General features: G+C 34.3%; 1 protein-coding gene across 1 annotated transcript in view; it reads right to left on the minus strand.

Annotated features, from left to right (window-relative positions):
* Window positions 1-21,905, minus strand: part of OMA1 (OMA1 zinc metallopeptidase) — an 81,247-nt gene extending 59,342 nt beyond the window's left edge. The window contains exons 1-6 of the mRNA XM_082612656.1: window positions 21,759-21,905; window positions 19,083-19,311; window positions 16,348-16,521; window positions 16,141-16,248; window positions 13,220-13,348; window positions 9,594-9,668 (exon numbers count right to left, since the gene is read on the minus strand). Coding sequence (XP_082468782.1) covers window positions 9,594-9,668; window positions 13,220-13,348; window positions 16,141-16,248; window positions 16,348-16,521; window positions 19,083-19,311; window positions 21,759-21,805 — 762 coding nt within the window. The 5' untranslated portion in view covers window positions 21,806-21,905. The remainder of the gene's footprint in view (window positions 1-9,593; window positions 9,669-13,219; window positions 13,349-16,140; window positions 16,249-16,347; window positions 16,522-19,082; window positions 19,312-21,758) is intronic.
* Window positions 21,906-22,380: the final 475 nt, after the last annotated feature.

The raw sequence follows: 22,380 nt of genomic DNA on the forward strand, positions 1-22,380 counted from the left end.
ATCCTTCTCAAACTCTTCCAAAAAATTGCAGAGGAAGGAACACTCCCAAACCTATTCTATGAGGCCACCATCACCCTGATACCAAAACCAGACAAACATCCTACAAAAAAGGAAAATTACAGACCAATATCACTGATGAATATAGATGCAAAAACCCTCAACAAAATACTAGCAAGAAGAATCCAACAACACAGTAAAAGGATCATACACCATGATCAAGTGGGATTTATCCCAGGGATGCAAGGATTCTTCAATATACACAAATGAATCAATGTGATACACCATATTAACAACTGAAGAATAAAAACTATATGATCATCTCAATAGATTCAGAAAAAGCTTTTGGGCTTCCCTGGTGGCGCAGTGGTTGAGAGCCCGCCTGCCGATGCAGGGGACGCCGGTTCGTGCCCCGGTCTGGGAGGGTCCCATATGCCGCGGAGCGGCTGGGCCCGTGAGCCATGGCCGCTGGGCCTGCGCGTCCGGAGCCTGTGCTCCGCAGCAGGAGAGGTCACAGCAGTGAGAGGCCCGCGTAAAGCAAAAAAAAAAAAAAAAAAAAAAAAAAGCTTTTGACAAAATTCAACACCCATTTATGATAAAAACTCTCCAGAAAGTGGGCATAGAGGGAACCTACCGCAACATAATAAAGGGCATATATGACAAACCCACAGCAAACATCATGCTCAATGGGGAAAAACTTAAAGCATTTCGTCTAAGATCAGGAACAAGACATGTATGTCCACTCTCACTGCTATTATTCAACATAGTTTTGGAAGTCTTAGTCTCAGCAATCAGAGAAGAAAAAGAAATAAAAGGAATACAAATTGGAAAAGAAGAAGTAAAACGGCCACTGTTTGCAGATGACATGATACTATACATAGATAATCCTAAAAATGCCACCAGAAAACTACTAGAGCTAATCAATGATTTTGGCAAAGTTGCAGGATACTAAATTAATGCACAGAAATCTCTTGCATTCCTATACACTAATGATGAAAAATCTGAAAGAGAAATTAAGGAAACACTCCCATTTACCACTGCAACAAAAAGAATAAAATACCTAGGAATAAACCTACCTAAGCAGGTAAAGGACCTGTATGCAGAAAACTATAAGACACTGATGAAAGATATTAAAGATGATACCAACAGAGGGAGAGATATACCATGTTCTTGGATTGGAAGAATCAATATTGTGAAAATGACTATACTACCCGAAGCATTCTACAGATTCAATGCAATCCCTATCAAATTACCAATGGCATTTTTTTACGGAACTAGAACAAAAAATCTTAAAATTTGTATGGAGACACAAAAGACCCCAAATAGCCCAAGCATTCTTGAGGGAAAAAAAATGGAGCTGGAGGAATCAGACTCCCTGACTTCAGACTACACTACAAAGCTTCAGTAATCAAGACAATATGGTACTGGCACAAAAACAGACACACAGATCAATGGAACAAGACAGAAAGCCCACAGGTAAACCCACGCACCTATGGTCAACTAATCTATGACAAAGGAGGCAAGGATAAACAATGGAGAAAAGACAGTCTCTTCAATAAGTGGTGCTGGGAAAACTGGACAGCTAAATGTAAAAGAATGAAATTAGAACACTCCCTAACACCATACACAAAAATAAACTCAAAATGGATCAGGGACCTAAATGTAAGACCAAACAGTATAAAACTCTTAGAGGAAAACATAGGAAGAACACTCTGACATAAATCACAGCAAGATCTTTTTTGATCCACCTCCTAGAGTAATAGAAATAAAAATAAACGAATGGGAACTAATGAAACTTCAAAGCTTTTGCACAGTAAAGGAAACCATAAACAAGACGAAAAGACATCCCTCAGAATAGGAGAAAATATTTGCCAATGCATCAATGGACAAAGGATTAATCTCCAAAATATATAAACAGCTCATGCAGCTCAATATTAAAAGAACGAACAACCCAATCCAAAAATGGGCAGAAGACCTAAATAGACATGTCTCCAAAGAAGACATACAGATGGCCAAGAAGCACATGAAAAGCTGCTCAACATCACTAACTATTAGAGAAATGCAAATCAAAACTACAATGAGGTATCACCTCACAGCAGTTAGAATGGGCTTCATCAGAAAATCTACAAACAACAAATGCTGGAAAGGGTGTGGAGAAAAGGGAACCCTCTTGCACTGTTGGTGGGAATGTAAACTGATACAGCCACTATGGAAAACAGTATGGAGGTTCCTTAAAAACCTAAAAATAGAATTACCATATGATCCAGCAATCCCACTACTGGGCATATACCCAGAGAAAACCACATTCAAAAAGACACATGCACTCCAATGTTCACTACAGCACTATTTACAATAGCCAGGTCATGGAAGCAACCTAAATGCCCATTGACAGACAAATGCACAAAGAAGATGTGGTACATATATACAATGGAATATTACTCAGCCATAAAAAGGAACGAAATTGGGTCACTTGTTGAGACGTCGATGGATCTAGAGACTGTCATAAAGAGTGAAGTAAGTCAGAAAGAGAAAAACAAATATCGTATATTAACACATGTATGTGGAACCCAGAAAAATGGTACAGATGAACTGGTTTGCAGGGCAGAAATTGAGACACAGATGTAGAGAACAAACGTATGGACACCAAGGGGGGAAAGCCGCAGGGGGTCAGGGGGTGTGGTGAATTGGGCAATTGAGATTGACATGTATTCACTGATGTGTATCAAATTGATGACTAATAAGAACCTGCTGTGTATATATATATAAAAAAAAACCTGAAGTAGATTTCAAAAGGCTAAAGATGCATATTGTAATCCCACAAGGAACCATTAAAAATAATGCAAAGTGTTATATCTAAAAAGCCAATGAATGGAATACTAAAAAGTATGATTAACTCAAAGAAGGAAGAAAAGGAGGAACAGAGCAACCGAAAAATAGATAAAACAAATAGCAATATGGCATACCTAAATACAAGCATATCAATAATTACATTAAATATAAATGGACTATACACTTCCAACTAAAGGCACAGATTGTCAAACAATAAAAAAGCAAGAACCTAGTTTATGCCATCTATAAGAGATGCATTTTAAATACAAAAACTGAAATAGTTTGAAAACAAATGGGCAGAAAAAGATATTCCAAGTGAACAATAACACCTAAGAAAGCTGGAGGGTCTATATTAATGTCAAGCAAAATAATGTCAAACAAAATTAATTCCAGGATATATGCCCAGGAGTAGGATTGCTGAATCATATGGTAATTCTATTTTTAGTTTTCTGAGAAACCTCAATACTGTGTTCCACACTGGCTGCACCAACTTACATTCCCACCAACAGTGTAGGAGGGTTCCTTTTTCTCCACACCGTCTCCAGCATTTGTTATTCGTAGACTTTTTAACGATGACCATTCTGACCAGCGTGAGGTGGTACCTCACTCTAGTTTTGATTTGTATTTCTCTAATAATTAGCAATGTTATGCATCTTTTCATGTGCCTATTGGCCATTTGTATGTCTTTTTTGGAGACATGTCTCTTTAGGTCTTCTGAGCATTTTTCGATTGGGGCATATATCCAGACAAAACTATAATTCAAAAACATACATGCATCCCTATGTTCACAGCAGCACTATTCACAATAACCAAGACACGGAAACAACCTAAATGTCCATTGACAGATGACTGGATAAAGAAGATGTGGTACATATATACAATGGAATAGTACTCAGCCATAAAAAAGAATGAAATAATGCCATTTGCAGCAACATTAATGCAACTAGAGATTATCATACTAAGTGAAGTAAGTCAGAAAGAGAAAGACAAATACCATATGATATCACTTATACGTGGAATCTAAAATGTGACACAAACCTATCTATGAAACAGAAACAGAAAAAGGGACATAGAGATGAGACTAGTGGTTGCCAAGGGGGAGGGAGGTGGGAGAGGGATTGTGAGTTTGGGATTAGCAGATGCAAACTGGTATATACAGAATAGATAAACAACAGGGTCCTACTGTGTATCACAGGGAACTATATTCAATATCCTGTGATAAACCATAATGGAAAAGAACATGAAAAATAAGGGACTTCCCTGGTGGTGCAGTGGTTAAGACTGCACGTTGCCAATGCAGGGGGCCCGGGTTGGATCTCTGGTCAGGGAACTAGATCCCACATGCATGCCACAACTAAGAGTTCGCATGCCACAACTAAGCAGCCCATGTGCCGCAACTAAGGAGCCTGCAAGTCACAACTAAGAGCCAGCACAACCAAATAAATAAATAAATTTAAAAAAAAAAGAATATGGGGCTTCCCTGGTGGCGCAGTGGTTGAGAGTCCGCCTGCCGATGCAGGCGACACGGGTTCATGCCCCGGTCCGGGAAGATCCCACATGCCGTGGAGCGGCTGGGCCCGCGTTGGCTGGGCCCGAGTTGTTGAGCCTGCGCTCAGCAACAGGAGAGGCCACAACGGTGAGAGGCCCACGTATCACAAAAAAAAAAAAAAAAAAAGAATATGGAAAAGAATGCATATATATGTATAACCGAGTCACTGCTGTACAGCAGTAATTAACACAACATTGTAATTCAACTATACTTCAATAAAAAATAAATTAGGGCTTCCCTGGTGGCGCAGTGTTTGAGAGTCCACCTGCCGATGCAGGGGACACGGGTTCGTGCCCTGGTCCGGGAGGATCCCACATGCCACAGAGCAGTTGGGCCCGTGAGCCATGGCCATTGAGCCTGCACATCCGGAGCCTGTGCTCCGCAACAGGAGAGGCCACAACAGTGAGAGGCCCGCGTACCGCAAAAAAAATATATAAAAAAAATAAAATTAATTAATTTAAAAAAATTAATGCCAAACAAAAAATACTTCAGAGTATTGCTAGAGACAAATAAAAAAATACTTCACAATAATGAACCAGTTCAATAAGAGGATAAAATAATCCCACATGTGTATGTACCTAATAGAGAGCTTCAAAATTCAGGAAGCAGAAACTAACAGAACAGAAAGAAAAAACAGACAAATCCACAGTCACAGTTAAAGATTTCAAAACTCTTTACTCAATAGCAAGTAGACAAAAAATCAGAAGATATAGAAGATTTGAATGACTCTATAAACTACCTTAACTTAATTGATATTTATAGAGTATACACTCAGCAAATATTGAATACACATTTTTTCAAGTGATGGAACAGGCACCAAAAGAGACCAAATGATACACCATAAAACAAGTCCTAACAGAGTTGAAAAAATTAAATTCTCACAGAGTATATTCTCTGACCATGAAATAATTAATTAGAAGTAAACATTTAGACAAACTCCAAATACCTGGATATTAAATGACTCACTTCTGAACAACACATGGATGAAAGAAGAAATCACAATGGAAATTTTAGAAAATTTTCTGACTGAACTGAAAATAAAAATACAACATATCAAAATCTGTGTAACTGAAAATAAAAATACAACATATCAAAATCTGTGTCTAGCTAAAACAATGCAGAGTGGGAAACTTAGAGCTTTAAATGCTATTCTAAACAAGAAGAAAGTCTAAAACCAATGATCTAAGCACCTACATTAGAAAACTAGAGAAAGAGTAAATTAAACACAAAGTAGAAAAATTAGATTTCATAAAAATTTTAAATTTTTATTGTTCAAAACACACTATAAAAAAATAAAGCAAGTCACAGAATAAGAGAAAATATTTGTACAAATATTTGACAAAGGACTTATATCCAGCATATGTATAAAGAACTCTTACAATGTAAGAATAAGAAGCCAACTCAATTTAAAACTGAGTAAAATATATAAAAAGACAGTTAACAAAATAAGATACATGAATGGCCAGTACACACATGAACATATCTTCCACAGCATTAGCCATTAAGAAATACAAATTAAAAATATAAACAAACTAAAAACATCCAAAATAGGGCAAGGACGAGAAAAAACTATGTGTTACTAATAAGAGACACATACATAAGAACACAGAAAACTTGAAAATAAAAGAATGGAGTAAGGTATGACAGGCAAGCACTAACCAAAAGAAAGCTGTCACGACAATACTAATAAAGGAAAAAGAGAACTTCAGGCAAGAAGCATTACTAGAGACAAAGAGGGATTACATATTGATAAAAGGATCAAGCTACCAGTAAACTCTAATAATCCTATATGAGTATGCTAAAAATAGTATTAAAATATAAAAAGTAAAAATTAATAGAACTAAAAGGAAAAAGAAAAATTCAGAATCACGAGAGACTACCCTCTCTTGGTAACTAGAAAAAAAAAAGGAGAGAAAAAAATTCAGCAAGGATATAGATGATCTGAAACAACAGATTTAACAAACTTGACAAAATTGACATATGTAGAACACTGCATCCACAATGGCGGAATCCACTTTCAAGTGCATACCATTTTAACAAACTTGGTAACATGCTGAGCCATAAAGCAAAACTGAACAAATTTGAAAGAATTCACCATTCAGTATATTCTCCCATCAGACTGTAATTAAGCTAGACATCAAAAACAAAAGGTAAATGTTTAGAAATCAAGGAATGTTTAGAAACTAAGGAAACCAACAAATGTTTAGAAACTAAGGAATATACTTCTAAACGACCCCATGGGTCAAAGAAGAAATTACAATGAAAACAAGAATATATTTTAAACTGAAGAAAACAAAAACATATCAACACTTGCAATATGACAAGATATTATGAAAAGAAAACGGCTAGGCATAAATGTATACATTAGAAAAGAAAATGACAAATCAATGACATAAAATCAATGACATAAGTATCTATCTTAAGAAGTTAGGAAGAACAGCAGATAAAGCTCAAAGCAGAAGGAAATAATAAAGATAACAACAGTAACTGAAACAATAGAAAACAAACACAGAATAGAGAAAATAAGGAAAGCCAAAACATCTTTTTGAAAAAATTAATGAACGTAATAAAATCTAGCAAAAAGACAAAGCATATATCACCAATACTCGGAACAAAGGGGACATTTTTTAAATATATCTGTAGAATGCAGAAATCCTTGAGACATTAAAGATATAAGAAGAGTATATCAAAACAACTTTATACCAATAATACTGAAAGTTTAAACAAAACCTAAGTTCCTAGAAAAACAAAACTTATGAAAACTGACACAAAAATATAAAAATCTGAAGAGTAGTTCTACATCTATTAAAGAGTAGTTCCACATCTACTGAATCCATGATTAAATGCCCTTCCACAAAGAAATGTGTAGGCCCATATGGCTTTATCCAAACATTGAAAAAATAAATATCACTATTCTTACACAAACTCTTACAAAGAAGAAGGAACACTACCCAACGCATTTTATGAGATCAGCATGTTGATACCAAAACCTGACAAGACATTACAAGAAAATTCCAAGCCACTACCTCCTATGAACACAGAAACATTCTAAACTAAACATTAGCAGACCAACTCTAGCAATACATTAAAAGGTTAATATAATTGACAAAATTGGTTTATTTCAAAAATAAAAAATTGTCATTTTTTAAACAAAAATTATTGTAATTTGCCACATTAACAGATTAAAGGAGAAAAACTATATAATCATCAATAAGTGCAGAAAAGCTATTTGAAAAACTTAATATTCATAATTTTAAAAAATCTCAGCATATTAGAAATAGACTGGAAACTCTTATCTGACAAAAGTCAGGTTTAAAAAAAGCTTACAACAAACATCAGAATTAATGGTGAAATACTGAATGCTTTTCCACTAAGATCACGAAGAAACAAAGGTGCCCACCATCAACACTGTGCTGAAGTTTCTGGCCATTGCAATTAGGTTAAAGAAAAAAAAAAGGAAGTACACAGAATGGAAAGGAAGCAATAAAGCTGTCATTATTCCCAGACGACATAACTATGTATATGTAAAAATCTAAAAGAATCTATACACTATTAGAATTAAGTGAATTTATTTAGCAAGGTTGCTGGATACAAAGTCAATGATAAAAAACAACCTGTACTTCTATATATAGGCAAATTTATTTTTTCAATGACATTGTTTATAACAACATCAAAAATGTCAAACACTTAGCAATAAATCTAACAAAAGATGTATAAGTCCTATACACACAAAAAATTTTCAAAACATCACTGAAAGAAATTAAAGAACATCTAAATAAATGGACAAATATACCATCCATGGTTTGGAAGACCCAATACTGTTGACACTAGTCAGCTGTCCCCATATTGATCTATATTTGATGCACACAATTCCAATCAAAATCCCAGGCATGTTTTTGTACAGGTATGTGATTTGACAAGCTGATTCTGAAATTTATATGAAAAAGCAAAGGACCAAGAATAGCCAAGTCAATATTGCAGTACAACATTGGAGGACAGAAATCAAGATATCAAGATATCAGATATCGAGACTTATTACACAGCTACAATGACAATGTGGTATTGGCTCAAAGATAAATAACAGGCCAATGCAATACAACAGGGAGTCCAGAAACAGACTTACATATAGCCTCCCACATTGATGACAAAGAGACACTGAAGTACAGTGGAGAAAAGATAAACTCTTCAATAAATAGGGCTGAGTCTATTAGATATCCACATGGGAAAAAAATTATCTTGACCTCCTCCTTATATTTAACAAAACAATAAAACTTCTTGGAAATAAAACAGGAACAATTTACTGAAATAAGCAAAGATTTCTTAATCAGGACACCGAATGCACTTACCAAAGGGAAAATTTCACAGACTGTAATACATTAAAATTAGGAAATTCTTGATAGAGTCAATCTGTGGCCCATCATTTGGGAACCTCTTAATCTATGCAGTCTGATAATTCACTTAATTCTACTCATGTAACATTCAAAGAACACTGGTTTTGTGAATGAGTAATATCTTGATTTATGAAATTAAATCCATAAAACTCATAATGAGAAATTCAGATAATAGTAATTTTCAATAGTTAGGACTTTTAATAACTACTGAAAACTCAACAAAGAATTAAATAAAATTTGAATTTAATATGTGAAGTGGCATTGTTTTCACTCATTTTTAAAAATGCAGTTTTACTTTTAATGTTAAATCCTACTAATAATACGCAGTTATCACAGGTGATTAAAAACAGCAGCCAGGCATGAAGTGCCCTGTTAGGTAGATATGAACAAAGCCCATGTAAACCAGAGTAAAGGCCCAGAGCTGCTCTCTGTGGCTAGCAAAAACAAGCCATCTGCTGCAACAAAAATAATCTGAAAGATACAGAGTAATAAGCCTGCTCTTCTATCATTTATTTAAATGGTGAAAATTCAGGTTGCTTAGCCAGGAATACAGTTACAGTAAGGTAAACCTTTCTCCAAGTGGGGAAAAACAGCTACACATCATCTTACTTACTCAAAAAGCCTCCTTAGATCAGCAAACTAAGGGAAAGGAGTAAAATAAAGATAGCAATAGCTTCCAGAGGGCACAGACTTAAAAAGGTATTAATGAAAAATTATATATAGTCCAACTTTCATTCTATGCCCATGCCAAACCTCATTAAGATGATACACATTTATCTTTTACTATGTGAAGGACACTGTGTATTCTCAACTACTCAATATTTTACCTTTGCAGCAAGTTGTAGTCCAATTTTGTCAGCTTCAGCCTCCAGTGTTCTACTATATGGTCTATCAAATATAAACTAAGAAGAAATAAGAAAGAAAAGTTCCATTAAGGCTATTTCATAACAAAAGGAGCAAAAAATGAGATTTAAAAAATTAATTTCATGAAGTACCTAGGATATAGCTTTTATGCTCTCCATGATTAACATTTAAAGAACACCATGGTATAAAACAAAGTGCAGCCTTTATTTCCTCCATCAGAGATTAATATTTTTAAAACATGGAAAGAATAGGAAAAAAACCATGCCTGCAAACTTCTGGAGAGTCCACAGTATCGTATAGTGGACTTGTATTTTTCCAATTATAATCTCTACTTACTATGTAGAGGATTCCCTAAGAAAGTTTATTGATGCAGGATTTTTAATATGACCAAGGAACATTGTGATCTTGCAGTTTTAAAAGAAAATTGAAAAACTATAGCTATATAATAGCCAGTGACACTACTAGAGGATTTATTTCAGTTAGAAAATTAACCATATAGCAGAATGTTCTTTCTTTGACATATTATCTTAATTTCCTCTTTGTTTTCTAAGTATCGATTAGTTAGGAAAATGAACTTTTCTTCCAACTTCAATAAAAGAATACAAATAGATATTATAACTGTAATTTTCCTAATTACTTGTATTTATGTGAATGCCTTCCAGTTAAATACTAATTTTCAGTAAGTACTAAAACTTTGTAGAAGATGGATCAATAGGCAGGACTTTTGAGACAAGAGCTATTAATTGGGGAAGCAATTTTTCAGAGGTAGTTGCATGTCAGTAATGGCTAGAAATAGTAAAATCAATCTAATCCATTGTATATGACCATTAGATATGAACTGCTTCCTTCTCGATCACGTCTGTTTTAGGTTGCTGAACTATATTATATAGTGTCTGCACTTTCCATAAGCAGTCTGCAGGTGTCCCAACGAATCTGCTGGTAGTATAACCAATTAAAAACATTGGCTTTAAAAGGAAAGAAACGTGTTCAAGCCCAAATGCTGATGTGTATTAACTATTAGTTCTGGGCTAATTTTTTAACGCCTCTAAGCCCAATAGCATGATATGTAAAATGGAGCAGTAACAGTACCAAACTCCTAGAGTTGCAGAGAGGATAAAATGAGCAAATAATAATAATAATAATAATAATAATAATAACTCCCATTTGTTAGAGTCCTTCCTTGGTACCAGGCACTGTGCTAAATGCTTTCAATCAGTGGTTCTCAACTGGACGTGATATTGTCCCTCAGGGACATCTGGAAATGTCTGGAGATATTTTTGATTGTCACAACTGGGGTTGGGAAGAGAGGGGGGAGTGCTACTGGCATCTAGTGGGTAGAGGCCAGATGTGTAGAGGCATCTAGACGTGTAGAAGTCACTGCACATTCTGCAACGTAGAGGACAATCCCCCACAACAAAGAATTATCTTGTCAATTCTCTGTCAATTCAAAATGTCAATAGTGCCTGTATTGAGAAATGTTGCTTTAAATGTATAATTAAACCCGCAATAATGCTTTGAGTTAGCCACTACTATTATCCAAACTTACAGCTAAAGAAACTGAAACCTATAATAAGTGAAGTGACCTGCTGAAGTTCTATAAAATTTAGGTCCAATAGAGATTAAATTCAAACACAGATCCATCTGATCAGAGCCTGTATTCTTAACCCCTGTACAAAATTAATCTACAGTGTTTATCCTAGTGCCTACAATACAGTAAGTACTCAATAAATGTTAGCTGCTATAATCATTATTAATAGCTCTCAAAACCCTACCTGGTAGGGCTCTATGAGGGCTGCTACATTGTACCCAGACAGTTAAGTGAGGGCCCCCTACTTCTTTCTTCCTCTCTTCCTTTCTCTGACAAAAAAATGTCAGCAATTCCCCCTCAAGAACTTCACTATGAGCATTCCCCTCTGCTCTCCAATCACAATAAGCAAGCTTCTAGAGAAAGAAATATTTCCTTGTCACCAAAATTACTGGGAGGGGGTCCTGATTTAGGGAAAAAGAGTTCAAACAGAAGTAATCCTTACTTCACTTTCAGTTTAATTATTAAAGAATTATACTCAAATAGCAGGATCATCAAGTATTTCAAGGGAGAAATAGCTTCCAGTTATCTTTCTTATGACTTAATCTCCTGATTCCATTACAGAAAGAGCTATTTATTGATACTTGGGGGGGAAACTACATTACCTTCTTTGACTTCCCAGCACATCAATGATAAAAATAAAATTCAAAATATGAGATTCTATAATCTAAGCAATAATCTTTCTTTCTTTTTCCATTTAAGAACCTTTATTTCAATATAAATGAAACCAAATGATATGCTAACATTGAATAAAAGACTTAGTTATTCAATTTCTAAAGCAATTTGTCTCAAAGAATTTTACACATTGGATTTAAACAGCACCCAGATGGCACTCTGATGGGTGCTCCACAAATCACTGAATAAACAAATAACAGATTGTTCCTAAATAACCAAACCTCCCAGGACAAGAAGAAATATCTGATGAAAGACATAAAATAAAATAGCTAATCATAGTTAAACAAAGCAAATATTAAGATTGCAAGACCTCCTTTCAGTAGTGTACTGTTTTGAACAAGATGGAGGACTCAACAAGTTTTATCAGATGACTATCATTATGCATAAGTACTAAAAACAAAAGTTAACAAACACCTATTAAGACTGTCCTTTCAGTATTTTCCAGGCAACATTAATTTAACTGGGAGTGAGGAGATGAGGGTAGTCAAGCAGCTTCTGCCAACCCTGCACCCATAAAAGTTTACAGGTTTTAAGAGTTCCCCATTAAAATGCAAATATTTGGGGGAAGGGAGAGTCATCCAGTGAGTATACCACTGTTACTAGGAGACAAAAGGGGAACATCTGAAGGTAAAGCAACAGAAGGGTTGTGACTGGGTTTCTCTCTGTAAGAACAATAACTATGCAAAAAAAAAAAAAAAAAAAAAAGCTAGCCAAAAGTTGCCAAGCCCTTCTAACCCATCCATCTCCATCATATAAGAGATGTAATATTTTCTAATTTGAATGCTCACTGTTAAGAATATCCCCTAAGGCCTTCCCTGGTGGCACAGTGGTTAACAATCTGCCTGCCAATGCAGGGGACACAGGTTCAAGCCCTGGTCCGGGAAGATCCCACATGCCACGGAGCAACTAAGCCTGTGCGCCACAACTACTGAGCCTGCGCTCTAGAGCCCGCGAGCCACAACTACTGAAGCCCATGCGCCTAGAGCCCGTAGTCCACAACAAGAGAAGCCACTACAATGAGAAGCCCACGCACCGCAATGAAGAGTAGCCTCCACTCGCCGCAACCAGAGAAAAGCCTGTGCATAGCAACGAAGACCCAATGCAGCCAGAAACAATAAATACATTAAATTAAATAACAAAATAAATAAATTAAAAAAAGAATAGCCCCTAAAAATAAGAAGATGTAAGACACTAAAAACTAGCACCCGTTTTTTGTGGTAAGATTCATGATAAGGTATGAAAACATTTCTGGTACTTTTTCCTTTACAGGAATATTAAAATGTCCTCACCACAGGCCATTGCAAATTCAACTTATTGTCTCAGACTTACCTCCTGCAATTTAGACTGAATCCACTGGCCCAAAATTGCCAAACTATCTCGAGGACAAATGGCCCAAATCATTGTGAGAAAAATCAGACCTAGGAAATCCAGGAAATGAACCAAGCTAGCCTTTTCTGCCTGAGAAAAATCAAAATAATGAAAATTACACTTAATAAATTCAGATAGTACATGCTTACATTTTCTAGTTCATCGTGTGTAATCACATTAAATAATTACATGTGTTTAACTGAACTTCGCCAAGTAAGACTGCAAATTCTTTTTCTTCTGTGTGCTTTATCCTTTCCCAGTCTGTTTTTCCCATCTCTTGTTTACATACTTATGCATTCATTTATTCATTCAACTAATATCTACTTGAGCCACTACCACCATTCAGATACAATGACAGGTTCATTAACCTACAGTGTCTTATATTAACAAGCATAATAATCTTGTAAAATAGGTACAATTGTTCCCTATTTTATAAACTAAGATGAAGAGAGATTAAAAGAGTTGCCCAAATTCACAAAGCAATTAGTAAAAGAACAAGGAATCAAACCCAGGAAGTTACAGTTTCTAATACAGTCGCTAAATCTTCTTTAAAAATCAAATAGATGTGTTTATTATGCTTATACTTTTAGACAGAGACCAAACACTACCTAACATATGAAGCAGTTAAAACAAGGAACAATTCAGGAAAATATTAGAAATTTATTTTTTAAATAAAAGTCTTTTGACTTCATGACCTAATATGTGAAGAGTCATGCAAGTCTGCAACTTTATCAGCCTAGTATTTCCCACCAGGAAATTTAGTTATATGATTTTTTGTATTTACTTATAGCAGTAACCAAAAAATGTTTTACTTAAAATAGTTGTTTGGAGGAGTAATATCTAGAAATAAGTTTAATGCACTGGACTGTTCATTGTTCCTCACTAAAGTTGCTGAATAAATGGTATTGTAGTGCTGATACTGATAATATAGGAATCATTACTTGAATGTACGAAACATGGTTAACAACTAAAAGTAATCGCCTAGAATACTTCTGAACATAATCTGCCCTCACAAAGCATTCTTTGCTTCAGTAAAAACATGAAAAAACAATAAAAAACTCATGAAAAACAATTATGGAATTATTTTAGCACTAAATGATGAAGTCGTTATAGAAGAGAAAACCCTTGTAATTAATTATTAAAGAATATAATTGTTATTACATAATCTTAGAAAACTAAAAATTTTTTAAAATTTGTATTTGTGAAATAATGAAAACAACATAAAATGGAGACTCCTAAAAGAGAAAACATAGTATTGACAGTGTCTAAGACCTCTAACAAAGAAATATTAATAACTACTTCCTATTTTTAAGACCATTTGCTTTTTATGTCTCGTCTAATTATTGCTCTTGCACTGACAGAGATGACATTATGCTGAATAAGGCACTGACCCAGATGCCAGAAAAATTAATGTACTGAAATGAACACCTTTTAAAAATTAAAAACAGCCAAAGTTCATTGATTTTGCAGTTTTGAAGCCATTTCTGGAAAGATATAACCTATTTCAACTGCTTAGATTTATTCTTGTATGCATCCGTTTATGGAAAAAATTTTTTTCTATTTTCCTGTAACTCAGAAGAAATAAAGGAGATAATTACTATTTGCGCTCTAGAATAGCACAGCTTTGGCCCACCTCATCTTACTGATACTCTAAGGAAAAGACAGAATTTGAGATGACATTTAGAGGGATTAATAACATTATCATTTCCACTTGAAGTTAATATTACTTGCATTTCTGATATACTCACAATCTTTCCACTATTTACCTTTGTGTTTTCAATTAAAAAATATACCTCTCTCTAATCATGTAAACAAATGAGCCATGCACAATTTTTAATGAATAAAAATAAAAATATGAGTAAACAAATAGATTATTTTTCTAGATTCATACCAAGTCAAACAGATGTATATTCACAAGGGTATAAATTGACCTGACTTCTATGATCTATGAGAAAAGTGCTGTCAACAGCCGGGTAACTGTGGGAAAAGGAAGCAGTGCCAGACTTGCAAACAGAAAACCTTGATTAAAGTTCCAATTCCACCAGTTTGTCACGTTAGTCATGTTATTTAGGGTCTTTTTAAACATTAGAGACCTCGTATATAATACAGCAGCAGTCCCCAACCTTTTTGGCACCAGGGACCGGTTTCATGAAAAACAATTTTTCCACGGACAGGGTGGGGGGATGGTTCAGGGGGTAATGCGAGTGATGGGGAGCGGCAGATGAAGCTTCGCTCACCCGCCTGCCGCTCACCTCCTGCTGTGTGGCCCAGTACCAGTCAACGGCCCGGGGGTTGAGGACCCCTGTAATATAGGGATATTAAATACCTACCTCATGAGGATAGTATTAAAATTATGAATGAGAAGGTATTAAAAAACTCAGTAAACTGTAAAATGGCAAGGTATCATTATTATTACTCTGCATTAATTATACATGGCATATCATTCTAGACATTCTCAAAGATGCTCTAAGCTATCCTCTGAGAATGAATAAAAAAGTAAGAAAACATTTACCACTTGAATAGTAATATCACTTTCCTACAGTTGATTTTCTGACTAGATTCTAAGTACGTTAATAATTATGGAAAGTTTAAAATCTAATTTGAAATAATTACAGGTTGAGAATAATCACTTCTTAGCAAAAAAGACAGATGATAAAAATAGTATTTAACAGAAACACTAATTATTCAGTATCAAACACTAAAGATGATAAAAATTCTCAAAATTAGCCAATCATACTTTCTCAGGTAACAGAATAAGTCAATTATTAAAAGCTAAAATTCCATCATAAAAAATGACTGAAAAGATTCAGTTCTCTAAAAGATTTAACTTGCTAATTTCAAAGGAGGGTTTCAACAACTGAACATTCATTTTAGGTACTCACGGCATGCTCAAGTACTGCATGTGCTATTTCATGGCCCAGAAGGAAGGACAGCTGATGAATATCAGTCACACTATTTAAAAGTCCAGTGAAGATAAACACTTGTCCATTCTGCACCATAATGAAAATAATGTAAGGAATTAGAACAACATAAAAAACAAGGACGTTAAATTTAACAATTAAAAATTAGGCTGGGTAACATTTACTTACTGGAAGCACAAAGGCATTTATATCTGGGGAATCAACCACGTGAACTACCCAATTGATCTCAGAGATGCCTGGAATATCTTTATTGCATTCAATTAAATGATGAACCACTTCTTTAACAGCCATGTATCGGGTGTCTTTCTCAGTTAGCATATCATTTTTAAATTCTTCCATCCACTGAAAGATTAAAAAGAAAAGTAGTCTCTAAGAGAGTGTTAGCTCTACAAAATGTTTATATTGCTTTAAGGAGTGTTATATGGCACTTATTGCTGAACACTTTAATTTTTAATTATGTAAAAATATGCACACATGAAATACTCAAAAAAATTCAAATTTGAATTATTTATGCAAAGGCAATCTGGTTTCTCACAAAGAGAATAAATTCTAATAACTAAGATTTTTCATATAAATTGGTTGAAATAAAAATGCACTCATCTTTTCTATTAGCCTATAAACAAATGCTTAAATATTATTTCTAATTTCCTAAATATTTTAGAAAACAAAACATTTCCTAGAGAACAGAAAGATTTCATATAAGAAAGTAAAATACAAAAGAAAATTACTTTCATAACATACTGAATAGAAAAACACCCTATACTTAATAAGAAAGTTAAACTTCCACCAAAAAAGGACACTTCATTAATTTTAAAGTATTTTAGCCAGACAGACTGAAATTACTAAAATTTTAGAACTAATGGGCATATCATTTTCTCTATATTATGCTAATTAAGACTAACCACCATATGAAGACACTTTTTCTGAAGCTATATTCATGAGACTCTTTCAAGTGTACTTCGAAAAGTGAGGATGTTCTGAAAATATTAAATTTGCATAAAATGTATAATTTCTTTCATATATGAATCAAGAAGTCTGTAACCTTCCTCCTTGAGATGCATTAAAAACATGATTTTATAGAATATGAATTTAAAAGTCTTTATATAGCATTTTTTAAAAGCACAAGTCACCAATGTAAACTGTCTGAAACAAAGAAACACACAGAAGTAAATACAACAAAATTATATGTAATTATAGTACTTTATAATAATCCCATAAGAGCATGTGTTTGAATTTTCGTAACAAGCAGGTATTACATTTGTAGGCTAAAAAATAAGAAAAAAAAATGTACATGTATATAATTTTTTAAAGTTTCTTACTGATATAAATGGTAGAAGATAACACTAATTTAACACTAGGCCTTTCTCAATCTTAACAGAACACTTTCCTCAAACTTGCTTCTAACTAGACTATTCTAAGAAACATCTCAAATCTCTGTATAAACTGTATAGAAGAGATTGGTCTTATCTTTATTAAGAACAATCTTTTTAGTAAAAAACCATTGTTATTTCCTTTTTTATGGTAACTTTCCATTAACAAACTCAGAAGCTCAATTGAAATAAAAATATATAAAAATCTAACCATGACAATGCTGTCAAGTGAGGTTATAAATTCAACAAATATTAATTGAGCATATACAGGCACACCTCAGAGACACTGTGAGTTCAATTCCAGTTCTCGATATCTTTATTGAGATATTCACCACAAAGTGAATATCTTAATAAAGCGAGTCACATGAATTTTTGGTTTCCCAGTACATATTGTGTGCAACAGCATTATGTCTAAAAAAACAATGTACATATCTTAAAGAACACTTTATAGCTAAAGAATGCTATCCATCATCTAAGCCTTGAGGAAGTCATAATCTTTTTTTCCTAACACATATAATAATGAAAAGGCTTGAAATATTGCAAGAATTACCGAAAAGTGACATAGAAATACAAAGTAAGCAAATGCTGTTGGAAAAATGGCACCGATAGACTTGCTTGACACAGGGTTGCCAAAAACCTCCAATTTTTAAAAATGCAACATCTCCAAAGTGTAATAAAGCAAAGAACAATAGGATGAGGTTTGTCTATACTGCTTATGTGCCAAGCATGAGAGATAGAAGGATGATCCGTCCTCAAGGAACTCACTAGTGGTATAAAATGTTTAACTACTTGAGTGACTATACTTTCCAAGGAGGTAAGACTTCTGAATTCCAACTTTATTTTGCATTCAAAAAATATAATAAATAGCCAAAATGATGTGTGGGGGCGGGGGGGAATATCTTATTCTACTTTATTTTCAAGGTACAAAAATTCAAATTACAGATCTATTTATTCAAAAAATATATACTAAGCACTACTTTGTACACTGTGCCAGTACTTAAGATGAAATGATAAACAGAATAGACAGGGTCTCTGACCCCCTGGAGCTAGTCTAGAAAGGGAGACAGATCAACAAATAAATAATTATGCAAATAATTATGGTGTTACCCTCACGATAAGTGTTTTAAAAGGACAGTATGCAAAGAGAAAAGTAGGAGACCTAGCCCCAATATAGACAAGCACAGAGCATAGCTACAAATGACTAATTCATAACACAGTCTGTATGAAGGATACCCCCTAGAGCCTAACATAGCCACCCTGCCTAACCCAGTCAGGATAATCAAGGAAGACTTTCCTGAGAAAGTGACATTTAAGGTGACATGTGATGAGCAGGAGTTAGCTGGGTGATCCAGAGGAAAGGCAATGTAAGCAGTAGGAATACTAAGCATGAGAGGTCTGAGGCCTTTTGGAAAAAATGCTAATTTGCTATCAAAGATTAAAATTAAAAACTAGTGCATCTTTCATATTTAAGAAACTTTCCTCCTTTGAGTATTACATCAAGCAATGTAGTTAAAAACAATTCTTTCTACTTACTGCTTCATATTCCAGTTCTGATAAAAGTCTGAAATGTTCTTTCCCCAGTAATAGAAGCTTGCTCCTTCCTGTGACTGGACTCACTTCCAGGTGTGTAAAATAAAATACTACAAAAAGCAATCCAAAACTACTCAAACCAAGGAATAACTTCCATTTATTCTTCCTTACACTTTCTTTAAATAGTTCCTTCTTGTTAGGAGGAAGTGCCTGCCACCATTTCCTTATGCCCCTGGAGCAAAAAGAAAAATTCAAAGTTCTGATAATAGAATCAGTACATATCACCAAAACTTAATGCTTATGCTAAAATTCTGTCATCAAATACTCGAATTTTTATATTTTTCTGTATAGATGTTTTTTTCAGTTTTTAAAAATTCTTAGCTAAATGATGAAAAAGTAATCAATTATATGGAGCTATAGTTAAAAATTCTAATGCTCATTTGAATTTTCTTCAGTTATTTTAAAGGTAAACGCTAAATGAGAAGCTGTTTTACTATAACTACCATTAACATTTATTGACTGTTCAGCACATTCAAGGTACTCTTCTAATGCTATACGTATATCATCTCATTTAATCTTCATAATAATCCTGTTACAGAAGAGAAAATTGAGACTTAAGAGAAGTTAAACAATTTATACAAGGCTGTAGAGTTAATGAGGAAAATGAGGCAAGGAAGGCAATATAATAGGGATGAACTGCTCAGATAAACATCTGAAGGTGTTATAGTACAACAGATCTATACCTTTAACCACCACTGCCCCCCACTGCTCGTCAGACATCCAACACAATCTGCCAGTACTTCAGTAAGGTACAAGGGAAACTATCTCAGCACTGACTTTAGAAACAAATATTGCTCAGTAGCAGAAACTCTACTAACCCCTCAAGAACATGACAAAGGAGAGGTAATAAAAAGAGCATAAGCACTGTAAACACGGAAATGAGAGATTTTATAGATAACATCTGGGGAGGTCCAATTCTACCAGGCAACAATAGACTCTCTGCTGCTTATTAGGGTTCATGGACATTTTGACAACCAGTAATGTTTTCAGCACTGGAACAGAACTTTTTCCCTATGAGTTCATCTGTGAAATTACAACAAGAATTTAAAATATATACATCATCCTCTTGACAAAATTTATTTTATAAAATAACTTCTTTGAGTTATCTTAATCTTGTTAAGTGACACACCTAAAATGTCTTTAAAGTGTTTCAACCTAAAAAGATTCAGATCAAACTATGAAGTATACTTATTTCCCATTTAAAAGTTTATGACATTACCATTTAAAATGTATGAAAACATATCCTCAAATAAAATTTTAGGTGACTTACAATAGTAATATCAACAAAAGGTTAAAAATAAATAAATAATTTAAAAGGATGAAAAAGAGTTATTGGCCCAAGAGCTTGGGCTGAGTTGTGACAAAGATTCTCTCCTCCCCCAAACTCTGCTCAGACTCCCCTGAACTCTTTTTCAAGTAGGCCTTGTCTTTTGGACTACTGTGTTCATCTCTGCATTGTCCAATTTTAGCAAGAATCCTGCTAGGTCAATTAAGTCAGAATCCCTCATCCTCCATATCTGATCACGACACCCAATCTGCCCTTATCATTCATCATCTCCCAGGTGAAATCTGATCACCCTCACCTGCCTTCAGCAATAACTCTAGTAGGTCAGTTTGGGTGGAATCCCCACTTGCTCCTGATGTTTCCTCTCTGTAGTTTTCCATCTACCGACCCCCCGCCCTGCCCACATAGCCCATGGTGTATTCAGAGCTGACTCTGGTTCTATACTGAGGTCTCTTTTCTCCTACTGCAGAAGTTCTGAATAAAATGTTTTTACTTCTTTAACTATTGTCTAGCTCTGGCTTTCTTTGATAGTCGTTACTTAAATTGAGAGCTAAATTAGCTGTGTATTTTCTGAGTGCCAAAGCCTAGTCATAAAGAACACAATAAATTACGGAGTACAGGTCCTTGATTTTTGATAAAAAGAAAACTGGGTTGGTTAGTATGGAAGTAAGAAGGCTAGACGGCACTTCATAGTTATCAAACATAAGAAAAGTTTATAAGGAGACAATACTTAACTTTACCTTTCTTCAATCTTCATGGAGCAAATAAGAGAAAACAGAATTATGAGGGGGAGTTTTAAATTAAATATGAAGTATTACTTAGCTGAAAAAAAACATTAAGTATTATAAAGGATCACAAAGAGAAAATAAAGATTTGTCGGAAACAGAATAGAAAAATAAATAAATAAATAATAAATACTAATTAAGAGTTAACGTGGCTAGGAATGAGTCCTTTCTTAAGTAAGCAAAGTTCTTCAGTTTCATGATCCATTGTCTCAAATTCCATGAACTAAAAAGGACTGCTTGTAAGTACAGTTCTTATACGTGAGTTATAACAAACATTTCTGATTCTTGTAATCATAAATGTAAGACCTTTTAAATAGTGTCTATATAAAATATACAAGAATAATTTTTAAAGATCACCTTTCTGTACTGTAATATGCAATAAATGATTTTAAGATTATTAAGGCATACATAAAAAAACTGAGTAGAACCAGCTGTTTAGAAACTGAATTCTGAGCTAATTATGGGAGGGAAATCTATCAAGTTTTCTTTAAAAATGAGTTTTACAGATACTTTTTAATATAAGAGTTTATATTTTAAAGAGCATTTTACCTGCCCACAATGATAGCCAGTAGCTTCTGCACTGGTTTAAGAATCATCAACAAGAGAGGAACCGGAGCAGCTTGAAGCCGTGGAGAAGTATGGAAACTCCTGATGTCTCTTGTGGGTAAACAGTTTAAAGGGATGCACCACTGAAAGAGCAGGAACTACTAGAACGTCTTTCATCAGTAGCTGTCTTGAAAAAGAGTTATTCCATGCAGTACATTTTTGGGTAATCATCCAAATTTCCTTACTTCTGGTGCTCAAGAGGCAGCCAGTTCTTTTGTTATTAAAAGTCCTACAGACTTTTAATTTTTCAGGCAAAAATGTCCATCTATCACCCTGATTTACTCCCAAGCCCAGAGACTTATTTACTATATTGTTAATTTTCACTTGATGACAGTCCAGTGAGGTTACAGCTTGTGTGTTACATTTTCTCCAGCTGGTCAGTAAATTAAATCGGAAGAAAACACATTTTCTAGCAGCAAACTGCAGTCCACAGATGAAGCTCATCTTTGTTTTGCTTGATTATCTGGAACACAAAATATAAACTATAAATATCTAAGCAAAATACTTATTACCAAACTGGGAATATAACACTTATGAAAAAGGTGTTCTTCCTTTAACACATTTC

Source organism: Mesoplodon mirus (genome assembly GCF_964341445.2).
Source record: "Mesoplodon mirus genome assembly, chromosome: 3".
In the NCBI taxonomy this organism is placed as follows: domain Eukaryota; kingdom Metazoa; phylum Chordata; class Mammalia; order Artiodactyla; family Ziphiidae; genus Mesoplodon; species Mesoplodon mirus.